This window comes from Astatotilapia calliptera, chromosome 23 (genome assembly GCF_900246225.1).
Source record: "Astatotilapia calliptera chromosome 23, fAstCal1.2, whole genome shotgun sequence".
In the NCBI taxonomy this organism is placed as follows: domain Eukaryota; kingdom Metazoa; phylum Chordata; class Actinopteri; order Cichliformes; family Cichlidae; genus Astatotilapia; species Astatotilapia calliptera.
The window spans coordinates 2843046-2854946 of record NC_039323.1 but is presented as its reverse complement, the minus strand read 5'-3'; the positions used below and the strand labels follow the sequence as shown (position 1 = coordinate 2854946).

The window sequence follows — 11901 nt, the reverse complement described above, 5'->3', positions numbered from 1 at the left end:
ATTAATCGATTCGCACTACAACCTGCTTTGCCTCTTATCTGTAGTTATTTTTATTTAATTTAATAACTGTACAGTACTCTCTGTATAGTGTAACCACTGTCCTTGATGTAAAAATTGTGTATGTTTCTGTTCCGTGTCCTGTGTACTGTTTGTTTGTATATGCGTCTTTTTGGCTGCTGTTACAACCAAATGTCCCCTTGTGGGACAATTAAAGGATTATTCTATTCTATTCTACTTATAGCTTAACATTTATAAAACTCATTGCCATTCCAAAAATTCGATTTGTGTGTTGGAGAAACTGTCAAAAACAAATACAACAACAACGGAGTAGGGTCACAAACCAGCGTAGGGGAGAGTGAGGTAAGATGAGCCAGTGGGTAAGTTGAACCACCCCTTGTATCTAGGTAACTGTGTACATGTTTTGTCATGTGACCATAAATCCAGGAAGCACTCATCATTTCCATCCTGCTATATTAAAGAGGAGCACATTGGAGAAGGGGTAAGTCTGTATTACACAAAAAAATGTTTTTTGCTTGTCAAAGTAAAATTTCTGCCTATCAGGTAAATTGACTGTAATATTAAAACAAATGTATCTGTGTCTAAGATGATATATTATACATGTTGGTGGGTTTCTAAAATATAATATCATCTGAAGAAGTTTTCTAAAGATTAGCCTAAATTGCTAAGCTAGCCCGTTTTTTTCAAAATGGTGGCTATGGGGCAAAGTGAGCCAAAGGCTATGGGGTAAATTGATCCAATGGTTCAACCTACCCCACCATAAGGCACTGAAATTTATTTAAGGCTCTGACTTATTAAATAGTATTTTAGTTCAGTATACTGAACCCTTTTGTTGTATTTGTCATATGTTAACTATTATAGAAAAGATATCATGCCAAGGACCTACAGACGGAAGACCAGCTGGGGCTCAACACCCCTGGAGGAGATTGAAAGGGCAGCGAGTGAAGTCAAGGGAGGAAAGTCCATAAGATCAGTGGCTAAAGAAAGACAAATTGACAGGTCAACACTCAGGAGATATATTAAAAAGAGGGACACACAGGAGGTCAAATCAGTTGGCTATAGTGGAACAGCTTCAGCAAAGAGAGTCTTCTCTGAGGAGGTGGAGAAGGAGCTATCAGAGCATATCAAGAAGCTTGCAGAGCAGTTCCATGGCATTTCCCCAAAGAAATGCCGTGAACTGGCATTAGAATTGGCAGGCAGAAACAACATTCCTACTCCCAGCAACTGGACAGAGAAAGGTTTAGCCGGTAGGAAGTGCAAGAAACAACATTTCAGTAGGTTGGCACAGACTAATGTATTTTGTGTAGTTTATTACTTTACCATTACATTTTTTAGGTAAAGAATGGTTCAAGAATTTTTTGGCACGCCACCATCTCTCTTGCCGTATGCCTGAGGCAACATCTTTGGGAAGAGCTACAGCCTTCAATAAGACTACAGTTGGGGAGTTCTTTGACAATCTGGCTAAAGTGATCGACAGGTAACAGAAGTTATCTAATTGAAAACATTAATAACTATTTATGACAACTACAAACAACAGTTAAGTGAATAAATATGCGTACTCTCAGCTAACATTTTTTGCATTACTTAAAAATTTAACTAATCATCATTGCTCTTTTTTTGTTTGACAGGTATAAATTCCCCCCAAACATGATTTTTAATGTTGACGAAACAGGTGTAACAACAGTACAGACACCAAAGCAGGTAGTGGCAGAAAAAGGAAAAAAACAAGTGGGCTCCGATGAGGTCCAACCCAGGCAAAACTGCCAGCATATACCAAATTGCTGGTTGTGTGAATGATGCTTTCATGTCAGCAATGACACCACGAAATATCTCCTCGGGATTTAGAGCCACTGGGATTTTCCCTTACAACAGAGATATCTTCTCTGATGCAGAGTTTGAGCCATCCATGGTGTCAGACAGGCCCAACCTGGAGCAGCAGCCTGCCGCTGAAGGTGTTGCACCTGTGGTTTCAGCCTCTCTTTCTGCTGAGCTACCTTCACCAGACCCTGTACATGCATGTGGTTCACGAAGTGACCCCAACCATGCTCGATATGTGTCTCCCACTGATATTCTACCCTTCCCCAAAAGTCAGCAGCCCAGGAAACAAACAAATCGAAAGCGTGTGAAGACACGAATCCTGACTGATACACCTGAAAAGCAGGCAATTGAGAGAGCCCATGAAGAAAGGACAAATAAACTGAAAGGCAAAAAAGAAATAATCCACAAAAAGCAAGGAATGTGGAAGAGGAAACAAACCCAGACAAAAATTGCAGTGGAAAGCAGCTCTGAGGAGAGTGATGTTCCCATCCCATTTGAAGACACTTCTGAGTATGAGAGTTCCAGCGATGAAAGAAGTGAACCAGATGTCTCAGACCTGGTAGTTGGTGACTTTGTCATCGTAAGATTTGCATCCAAATCCAGGAGCCACCATTACATTGGCCTGGTTGACAGCTTTGCAGACAACGAAGTGAGTGCCAGATTTCTCAGAAGAATCCGAGGGATCACTAGCAGTAAGAAACCCACGTTTGTGTTCAAGGAAAATGATGAGGCATCTTTCCCACGCAAGGATGTGCTGAAGAAGCTACCTCAACCTCAACAGGCTGGAGGAACTGCAAGGAGGGAGCAACAGTTCATATTCCCCTGCAACCTTGATCATTGGAATATTGAATAGTTCTTTTGAATAAATGGTTTTGAACTGGTGGTTTGTTTAGAAACCACCAGTTTCCAGGTTTGTTCTCACAGGTTTACAACTGTTAAAATGGTTTGTTTTCACAATATGATCAGTTTTACATTTTAAAAACTACATGGTCAGTTTGCCCCAAGATGGCTCAGTTTACCCACTGACTAGGTTCAATTTACCCCTAATCTGGGGCAAGTTGAGCCAAAGGAGCATTTTTTTTTAATAGGTCATTATTTTGGGCAGCGTCATCAGACATAGATTCTGATCATTACATTTGAAAGGAGACATCCTGAAATAAAGGAATATGTTATCATTCTATTTCTGTGTTATTTTTTTCTCACATCCAGGGCAACATGAGTAAAAAGTGGCTCATCTTACCTCACTCTCCCCTACTCCTAGTGCTGAGTGCCAAAATATTATTAATAACTTGTTGACTCCTAATCTGTCAAACATGTCTCTTGTGAATGATATCAAGTTATTTTGAGTCAGAAGGAAAATCTGTTCACGAGGTGGAAGATACATTGAGTTTATGGCAGAGTGATGTTTATTTATCTTTTATTTATCCATGCCTAATGCCAAGCTTAAACATTTATTTATTTACTTACTTCAAGAGCGATCTGGGAAAGATGACAACAAAAATTGCAACAACTATTATATTATATTTTATCTGTCCGAAAAACACTAGATTGTTCACAGAGTAGAGACAGTAATACAGATTCATAGGAATACTTGCAAAGTGGGTCATTTCTTCTTAATAAACCCAGCTTATTGCAGCATATTTACCACTATCAATAAGAATATTAGCCATAACACATACAAGCATCTGTAATCATTTTTGGCAGACAATCACTTATTGGGAGAACCCTGGTCCCAAGCCAGGGCTCAGGGAGGGTTGTGTCAGAAAGGGCGTCCGACATAGCAATCTTTGGCAAACCAAATGTGGATTAAAAAATGAGATTTCCTACAAACTGTGCTATTATTGGCCAAAGACAAAAGGAAGATGAAATTGTGGAAGACATGTTTGCAGGCAGCAAGAGAGATGAAAAGAGGGATCTGTAGGTTAGAATAGGGACTATGTCTGTTAAAGTGTCTAGTAAATGTTGGCTCCAGCACACCAGGTAAACGGGATTCAAGTTGTTAAACAATGGTGTAGATAGTAATGGGGTAGGGGTAATCTTGAAAAGGAATGTATGTGAATAGTGTTGTGGAGGTGAAGAGGTTTTCAGACAGAGCAGGACTTTGTAGCTGGAAACCAAAGAGGTGTTGCTGAATGTTGTCAGTGCATATGCCTCACAACGTGTCAGTTGGAAGAGAAAGATGATTTTTACAATAATTTGGATGACGAGGTAGGGAGTATTCCTAGGAGTGAGATAGTAGTCATTTAAGCAGACTTCAGTGGGCATGTAGGTGAAGGAAACATGAGTAATAAGGAGTTGCTGGGTGGGTAAGGTATTAAGGAGAAGAATATGGAAGGAAAGTACAGCTGGGAAAGAAGAGCTGAAGTGGTGATGGAAACTAATCAGGGAAATGAAGAATTTAGACAGGAGTACTGGGAGTCTCCATACCACAAAGAGAGACGTGTCAAGAGCAAAGGAAAAGGCTTATAGTGAGTCGTATGTGAGGCTGGACGGAGAAAAGGACTTGCAATGAGTGGCTAGCCTAAGAGATCAAGCAGTAAAGGATGTGCAGCAAATTAGGATGATTAAGAATAGAAATGGGACTGTACGAATGAGTGATTGTTACGTTCCCCCCGAAAGGGTCTAGGCATGTGAGTGAGGGGACCAGTAACAAATGAGTCCAGAACAGAATGAAAGGAAAACAGACCAGTGTTTTCAGTAAATAAAATAGTCTTTATTATAGATCATCTTAACATAAAGAGCCGGCAACGCCGTTTTACCAATAACACTTGGAAAAAGAGAAAAAAGGTTGCAACAACAAAGAACACAACAACCAAACAAAAACTCCACACCACGAGGAGGTACTTCCAGGGGCCCACAAGCTCACCCTGTCACTAACAGCAGCTGGCTTTACTGCTGCCAAGGCCCACAAGCCCACACTACTCACGCAAAGCAGCTATGCTGTTTCCACAACTCCACACTTTGAGCAGGCTAACCACACACAACACAGAGACACCAGAGAACACCCCACCCTGTTCACAGCTCATCCCCAGCTTATATGACCTCAGAGAGGTGATAGCTGACTGGGCCCAGGTGGCAAACGAGGCTAATCAGAAGCAGCTGTGTCCTGGGGAGAGAGAAGAGCAAGAGAGAGACAGAGGGGTGGAGCAAAAGAGGAGGAGGCGGAGAAAAACACCACACCCACACAAGGGCAGTATCAGGAGGCCCAGCTAGGGCCGTAACAGTGATGTTTAGGAAGCATTGATCTAGGAAAGACATCGCCATATCAGTGAGCTTTTAAACCAAATAGTTTAAAACAATTTTGGAGCGTTAGACGATGCCTTTGAGAGTGTTGATGGAGAACTATAGCTACGGTCAGAAGAAAACATCTGATGGGGTGTAAAGAGAGGAATGTGATACTGCATGAAAAGAAGTAAAGAGTAGCAGAAAAGTATGTGAAGGTGGTGCAGGACATTCAATTCAATTTGGTTTTATTTATATAGCGCTAAATCACAACAACCTTGCCTTGAGGCAACTGTTATTGCCTCAAAATGCTTTCTATTGTAAGGTGAAGACCCTACAATATCACAAAGAAAACAGAGAAAACACAACAATCACAGGACACATATGAGCAAAGCTAGTCTGTGGTGAGGCATGTGGTAGGAGTGACAGATGTGTTCAGGCTGGGGTGAGATTACACAGGGCATCGGCTCTGAGTCTGTTCATGTTTGCAATGGTGATGGACGGGCTGACCGATGAGGTCAGGCAGAAGTCTCCATGGATTATAATGTTTGCAGTTGACTTTGAAATTTGTAAAGAGAGTAACGAGCAAATAGAAGAGATCCTGGAGAGGTTGAGGTATGCTCTGGAGAGAAGAGGAATGGAAGTCAGTAGAACCAAGACAGAATACATGTGTTAGAATAACAGGGAGATACTGAAGACACAGGGAGCAGAAGCCATTTGAAATACCTGAGGTACCATTCAAAGCAACAGACAGTTCACAACACAGGTGAAGAAGAAGAGGTGATCAGGATAGACAAGATTAGAAATGAGTATGTGAAAGCAACAACTCAAGTTAAGTGGTTTGAAGACAAAGCGTTGTGGAAATGTGAAATAAACTAAGGTGCACACAACCAGGTTATCTTTATGAGTTTTGTTTTACCTTTGCAAAGGTAGATAAGACAACAGTGCAAACAGCATGACAGCAGTCTGCATGCTCTTTGACAAAGAGGGACTGTAATCCTGGACTACTAATACAGAGTTATCTATCTACAGTTAGAATATTGTGTAATAAAAGAGAACTTGTACATCAACAAGTCTAAAAGATTACGGTATATGAAAGCAGGATAAGAAGATATGGAACCTTCTAAGGTCCACTTGACACATAGAAGCAGCTTAATCTTAAAATACTTCATTACAAGATGCAAAAATTTGATACTCTGGACATGTACGAAGGCGGTATAGTGGATATATTGGGCAAAAGATGCTGAATATCAAGTTTACATCTGCTGTGGCAACCCCTAAAGGGAGCAAGAAGAAGAAGAAGAAGAAGAAGAAGAAGAAGAAGACTTCACTTAAGAAAAGAATACTTTGCAATCAACATGATGATATTTCTTGTAAAGTTTTATGGCAAATTAAACCATAATGTAAAAATAAAACCCCCATTTTCTAGACCTTTGTAGCTGTTGTGCCATCTGGAATTTCTGTAGCCTCTGTTTTGCAGATAAGATCTTAAGCATTGAAGTGAAGCCATGCTGTTGCTTGCTGTTGTGTCCTTTCCTAAAACTTTAAAGTGGGAGCTCACTTTTTGTTTATGAAACAGGGCTCCACACTGATGCTTATCTCGCTTTCTTCACTGCGACACTGCTTGAAGTGTACTCGGAAATATAAACATATATTGGACAGTGGCGCTATGACGATTTTCCTCCACCACTAAATCATTCCTTCTCTTTAAGCATTCACTAATTACACATGTATATCATATTTATAATATAACATAAACATCTGACTCAAAACTCCGAATGGGTTCAATGTCCTCATTGTGTATCATACATAAAGCATGCTATTGTTTTTGTATTGAAGAGGCATTGTTAGTGTATAGCAGTATTTATGAGAAACAAAACAGAGACTGTTTCTGGGAGTCAGGTGTACACTGAACCTTCTGGCACTTGGAGGTAAACAGGGATTTATGCAAGGCAGTTATTTCAGATGTGAACTGGAAGATGGGCATGCATAACATCCACTGAAATCTTTCCACAGGAAAAAAAATAGCACAGAAGATTAATAGCAGGATTCTCTCTCTTGGGCCAGATGTCAGGACTGGAAGCAACTGCACAGGAGAGAGCGGAGAGAGTCAAAGGAAGCAAAAAATCCAAACAAGCTGAACAAACACTAATTATGAGAGGCATTCAACAGAAGTACACTTAGTGCAGTTATCTTGCATCCAATGAGAGATTTCTTCAGCTTTAAGTGGAAGGAACGTTACGGCCAATTGCACAAAGGTGAGTTAACAGTTTCCAGAAGAGAGACAAATACAAAACGGTGGATCATAACAAAAAATAAAAAAGCAGTTTTAGATTTTCTCTTATTCATCATTACACTTAAGACTAAAGTCAAATTTTCTTTCGCATCTTCTCCAGATGCAATGAGAGCATGAACACAGTTAATACTAACTTTTGGAAGAGTTGGAAATTCAGGTGTGTAGCACCTGAATCAATAAGGAGGATGACTTGCTGGCTATGCACCATCAAGTCAGACTGATGTATCTGGCATGATAATTAATATATACATTCACAGAGAATCTGACTTTATCTTCAAGTCTTGTGACAAACTGAGTAAACAGATGCTATTGTATGTGTAGGTGTGGTACCTCCAACCTCCTGCATCAGTTGAATCCGAGCAGTTGCGTGTCTTCCCCAGTTTCAGTCCACCTTGCCAAATTTCCAATCATCAAGTTTATCCTCGTTGAGGACTTCTCTAGCACAATGTCACTCCTGATAGCATTAGAAACAGAGGGCCTCTTCTGGAACCACCTCTTCTTCCAACTAGAGCTTGATAAATGGTTGGAGTCAGGGTTTCTGGCAAAGAGCCTGTAGCCTGTACAGATTGGTACATGGTTAGGCCTGTCACGTCCTAGTCCATTTATTTTCCATTTTCTTCTTCCATTAAGCTCTGAGGAGATTGCTAATGTGCCATAATGTCTGACCTTGCACAGTGCTATCATCGTCGTCCCACTTGCGATGTTGTCTGTTGATGTTATTAACTATTTCCTGATCACAAGTCATGGCTTCAATCACCAGTCTAGTAGGCTGTCCATTGGGAAAGTGGTGTGGTGGGCTATGTGAGAAAACAGTGATGTGGAAGTGGATGTTCAGTTAATCAGCTTGTTAATGTGAAACCTCCGGTGTTAGATCGTAGTCAGTAATGAATCACTTTAATTGTCTGCTGACACCATGTCCTGTCCTGTGTCTTTGTTGTACAGTGACGGTGAAGGTCAAGGTGGAGCACATGTAGCCTTTGGAGCAGAACAGTTGAGCTCACGATTCACTATAACACACTGAGGCTCTGAGGAGAGATGCGGACGTTCTCTGAGAAGATTTCTCTGTTTCATCCTCCTTTTTTCTGCCTCACGCTTCCACACGTTTAATGTCTTTAAGCAATTTCAACAAAATCTTTTCATTTTCTTTCTTGAATTTTATCTATTTGTCTCTATGATCATTTTTCTCTTCTAACTACATCAGCTGTCAAATGTTGACGCCTTGTGCAAATCCAAAATGGTTTACCCAAACATGCATAACACAGATGGCTTTGTCTCCATACTTTCCCTTCTGATAAACTACATCTGGTGACAGGAAATCTGGCACTTCATAGAGAATGGGGCTTTCTTTACCAGACTTTTTCCCCATGTTCACAAATTTCCATTTTTTTGCTATCTGGTGTATTTAATCACTCCTTGAGACTTGATCCTCACCATAAATTCAAATATTTTTTGACACAATTTGGTGGGGCAGTAATTACAGTAAGAAGGACGCAGTCCGCAGTTACTCTCTTCTCTTCCTTTGACAGTAATTCACTGAGTTCCTGGAACCTTGTGTTTACCTGGCCCACTAATGACCTCTAGACTAGACATGAACACAAGGAAACAATCAATGTCTTTCTTTCCCTTAAAACCCCCCCACAAAAAATCCCCTTTTCTGTATTTTCCCCTGTAGCATTTTATTTCAAATCTCTCTCTGGGGTCTAAAAGGTTCGCTTTCTCCATATCTCAATTATGATACGTAGAGGCTAAAAATGCATTTTTTAATCAGCTGATTTTTCTTTCAGTTGATTTTAGACCGCAGATTCAATCAACAAGGAAAACCACAGAAAATATTAATTGATGTAGAAAAGGACAAGCAGATGGCTGATGTGACAGAAGAGGATGAAAGATGAAGGATGGTGATCCACTGTAGTGGCTGAAAGAAGATGCCTTCACTTGAAAAAAGTGCATATTTATTGAAAAGTCTTAAGGCCATAAATGAAAATTTCCTAGGCCTTAACCCTTATTTATAGCTTAAAAAAGGGACATTATGCAATATGTAATATCAGTATATCTTCTTTAGAATAAAGAAAGTCCTATAGATGGAAGTGTTCTGATTCTGCCTCGTTGGAAGCAGTTTCTGTCTAGATATTTGGAGCTGTTCATCTCTCTGCAGCTATTTATAACATTCAACCAACTGCATTATTTGTATGTATATATATATATATATATATATATATATATAACCCTATACACACACACACACACACGCCTTTATCTGGAACATCTGGAATTTCTGTTGACTCTGACCTGATGGAGTACTGGCTATTGTTTTGGAGATAAGATCTTAAACATTAAAGTGAACTCATGCTGGTTATTCTTGTGACTTCTTTTCCAGACACCCTGAGGTGTGAGCTGGCGCTGCTACAGGAAGGGACATTCTTCTTCTTCAGGAAACAAGGCTCCGACCTGTTTGAAGTACACTTGGAAGTATAAAAATACACGGGACAATGGCAATATGGTGGTTTTTCCCCTTACTACTATGTTATAATTTAAAAAAAGAAGAAAAAAAAAGAAACCAGTATTGCTGAATCCTGTAGAATTCAGTAATAGTTTGTATTTTCCAAGACTCATATTTTCAGTGTTCCCCAAAATAAAAGCATTTCTTTTATTTGATCGACAGTGAGGTCAAAATCCAGCAGTCCTACAACTTCTTCAGTTTCATGACTTTTGCTAAGGCTTTGCAATCACTTAAACATTAAAATTTGGTAACAAACTAATATATATATATATATATATATATATCCATAGGTCCCTCATCCTATTCATGTAGCCCCTTCCGCCGGGGTTACTTGCGTAGTACTTGCCATGGTAGTCAGAACTGAGGGGATTGAACTACCAGAAGGCAACATTGCAGACATAGAGGACAGTTACAAGTACTTGGGGATCCCGCAGGCAAATGGGAACCATGAAGAGGCTGCTAGAAAAGCTGCAACCACCAAGTACCTGCAGAGGGTCAGGCAAGTCCTGAGGAGTCAGCTGAATGGTAAGAACAAGATCCGGGCCATCAACACGTACGCCCTGCCCGTGATCAGGTACCCTGCTGGGGTAATAGGCTGGCCAAAGGAGGAGATAGAAGCCACTGACATAAAGACAAGAAAGCTCCTTACCATGCATGGAGGGTTTCACCCCAAGTCCAGCACCCTGAGGCTGTACGCTAAGCGGAAGGAAGGGGGCCGGGGACTGGTGAGTGTCAGCACCACAGTCCAGGATGAGACAACGAACATCCAAGAATACATTGGGAAGATGGCCCCAACTGACCGAGTGCTCAGTGAATACCTCAGGCAGCAGAAACCCAAGAAAGAGGAGGGAGACGAGGAACCATCATGGAAGGACAGGCCCCTGCACGGTATGTACCACCGGCAGATAGAGGAGGTGGCTGATATCCAGAAATCCTACCAGTGGCTGGACAAAGCTGGACTGAAAGACAGCACAGAGGCACTAATCATGGCAGCACAAGAACAAGCTCTGAGCACAAGATCCATAGAGGCTGGGGTCTATCACACCAGGCAAGACCCCAGGTGCAGGCTGTGAAAAGATGCCCCAGAGACAATCCAGCTCATAACAGCAGGGTGCAAGATGCTAGCAGGCAAGGCATACATGGAACGCCATAACCAAGTGGCCGGCATAGTGTACAGGAACATCTGTGCCGAGTATAACCTGGAAGTCCCGAGGTCAAAATGGGAGATGCCCCCAAGGGTGGTGGAGAATGACCGAGCTAAGATCCTGTGGGACTTCCAGATACAGACGGACAAAATGGTGGTGGCTAACCAACCGGACATAGTGGTGGTAGACAAACAGAAGAAGACGGCCGTAGTGATTGATGTAGCGGTTCCCAATGACAGCAATATCAGGAAGAAGGAACACGAGAAGCTGGAGAAATACCAAGGGCTCAGAGAAGAGCTCGAGAGGATGTGGAGGGTGAAGGTGACGGTGGTCCCCGTGGTAATCGGAGCACTAGGTGCGGTGACTCCCAAGCTAGGCGAGTGGCTCCAGCAGATCCCGGGAACAACATCGGAGATCTCTGTCCAGAAGAGCGCAGTCCTGGGAACAGCTAAGATACTGCGCAGGACCATCAAGCTCCCAGGCCTCTGGTAGAGGACCCGAGCTTGAAGGATAAACCGCCCGCAGGGGCGTGCTGGGTGTTATATATATATATATATATATATATATATATATATATATATATATATATATATATATATATATATGTATATACATATATAAATATATATTGTTACCTAAACTACAGTTTAATCTCAATAAATTAGACACTTTTACAGTCTAGTGAACCTTCAAAGCAACATGCATTTAAATAGGGTAAAATGAATATATGCAAAAATGCTTTAAAAAACAATGGAAATATTATGGTGTCCTCTAATAAGATTACAAAGAATTAGCTAATTACTTACTGTAAATTATTCATTTTACAAGAAAAGGGCTGAGTCTAACTCACTTTAAGCCTCCTACCTCCCACACAGACCTCCCCATACCTAGGTAATGGAAAG

The 11901-nt window shown here is 41.1% G+C and overlaps 1 protein-coding gene across 1 annotated transcript; it reads left to right on the top strand.

Annotated features, from left to right (window-relative positions):
• The first annotated feature begins 354 nt into the window (after positions 1-354).
• LOC113016374 (tigger transposable element-derived protein 6-like) lies at positions 355-1815 on the top strand. The gene is made up of 4 exons (XM_026159160.1): positions 355-499; positions 880-1265; positions 1354-1495; positions 1647-1815. The coding sequence occupies exons 1-4, from the start codon at positions 417-419 to the stop codon at positions 1813-1815; spliced, it is 780 nt and encodes a 259-aa protein (XP_026014945.1). The 5' UTR covers positions 355-416.
• The last annotated feature ends 10086 nt before the right edge of the window (positions 1816-11901 follow it).

Bases quoted from the DNA above. Each gene is read 5' to 3' on its own strand.
- LOC113016374 (XM_026159160.1), top strand. From the start codon at position 417: ATGTTTTGTCATGTGACCATAAATCCAGGAAGCACTCATCATTTCCAT. The intron at 500-879 runs GTAAGTCTGTAT...TAACTATTATAG, and splicing joins AGGAGCACATTGGAGAAGGG to AAAAGATATCATGCCAAGGA. The intron at 1,496-1,646 runs GTAACAGAAGTT...TTTGTTTGACAG, and splicing joins CTGGCTAAAGTGATCGACAG to GTATAAATTCCCCCCAAACA.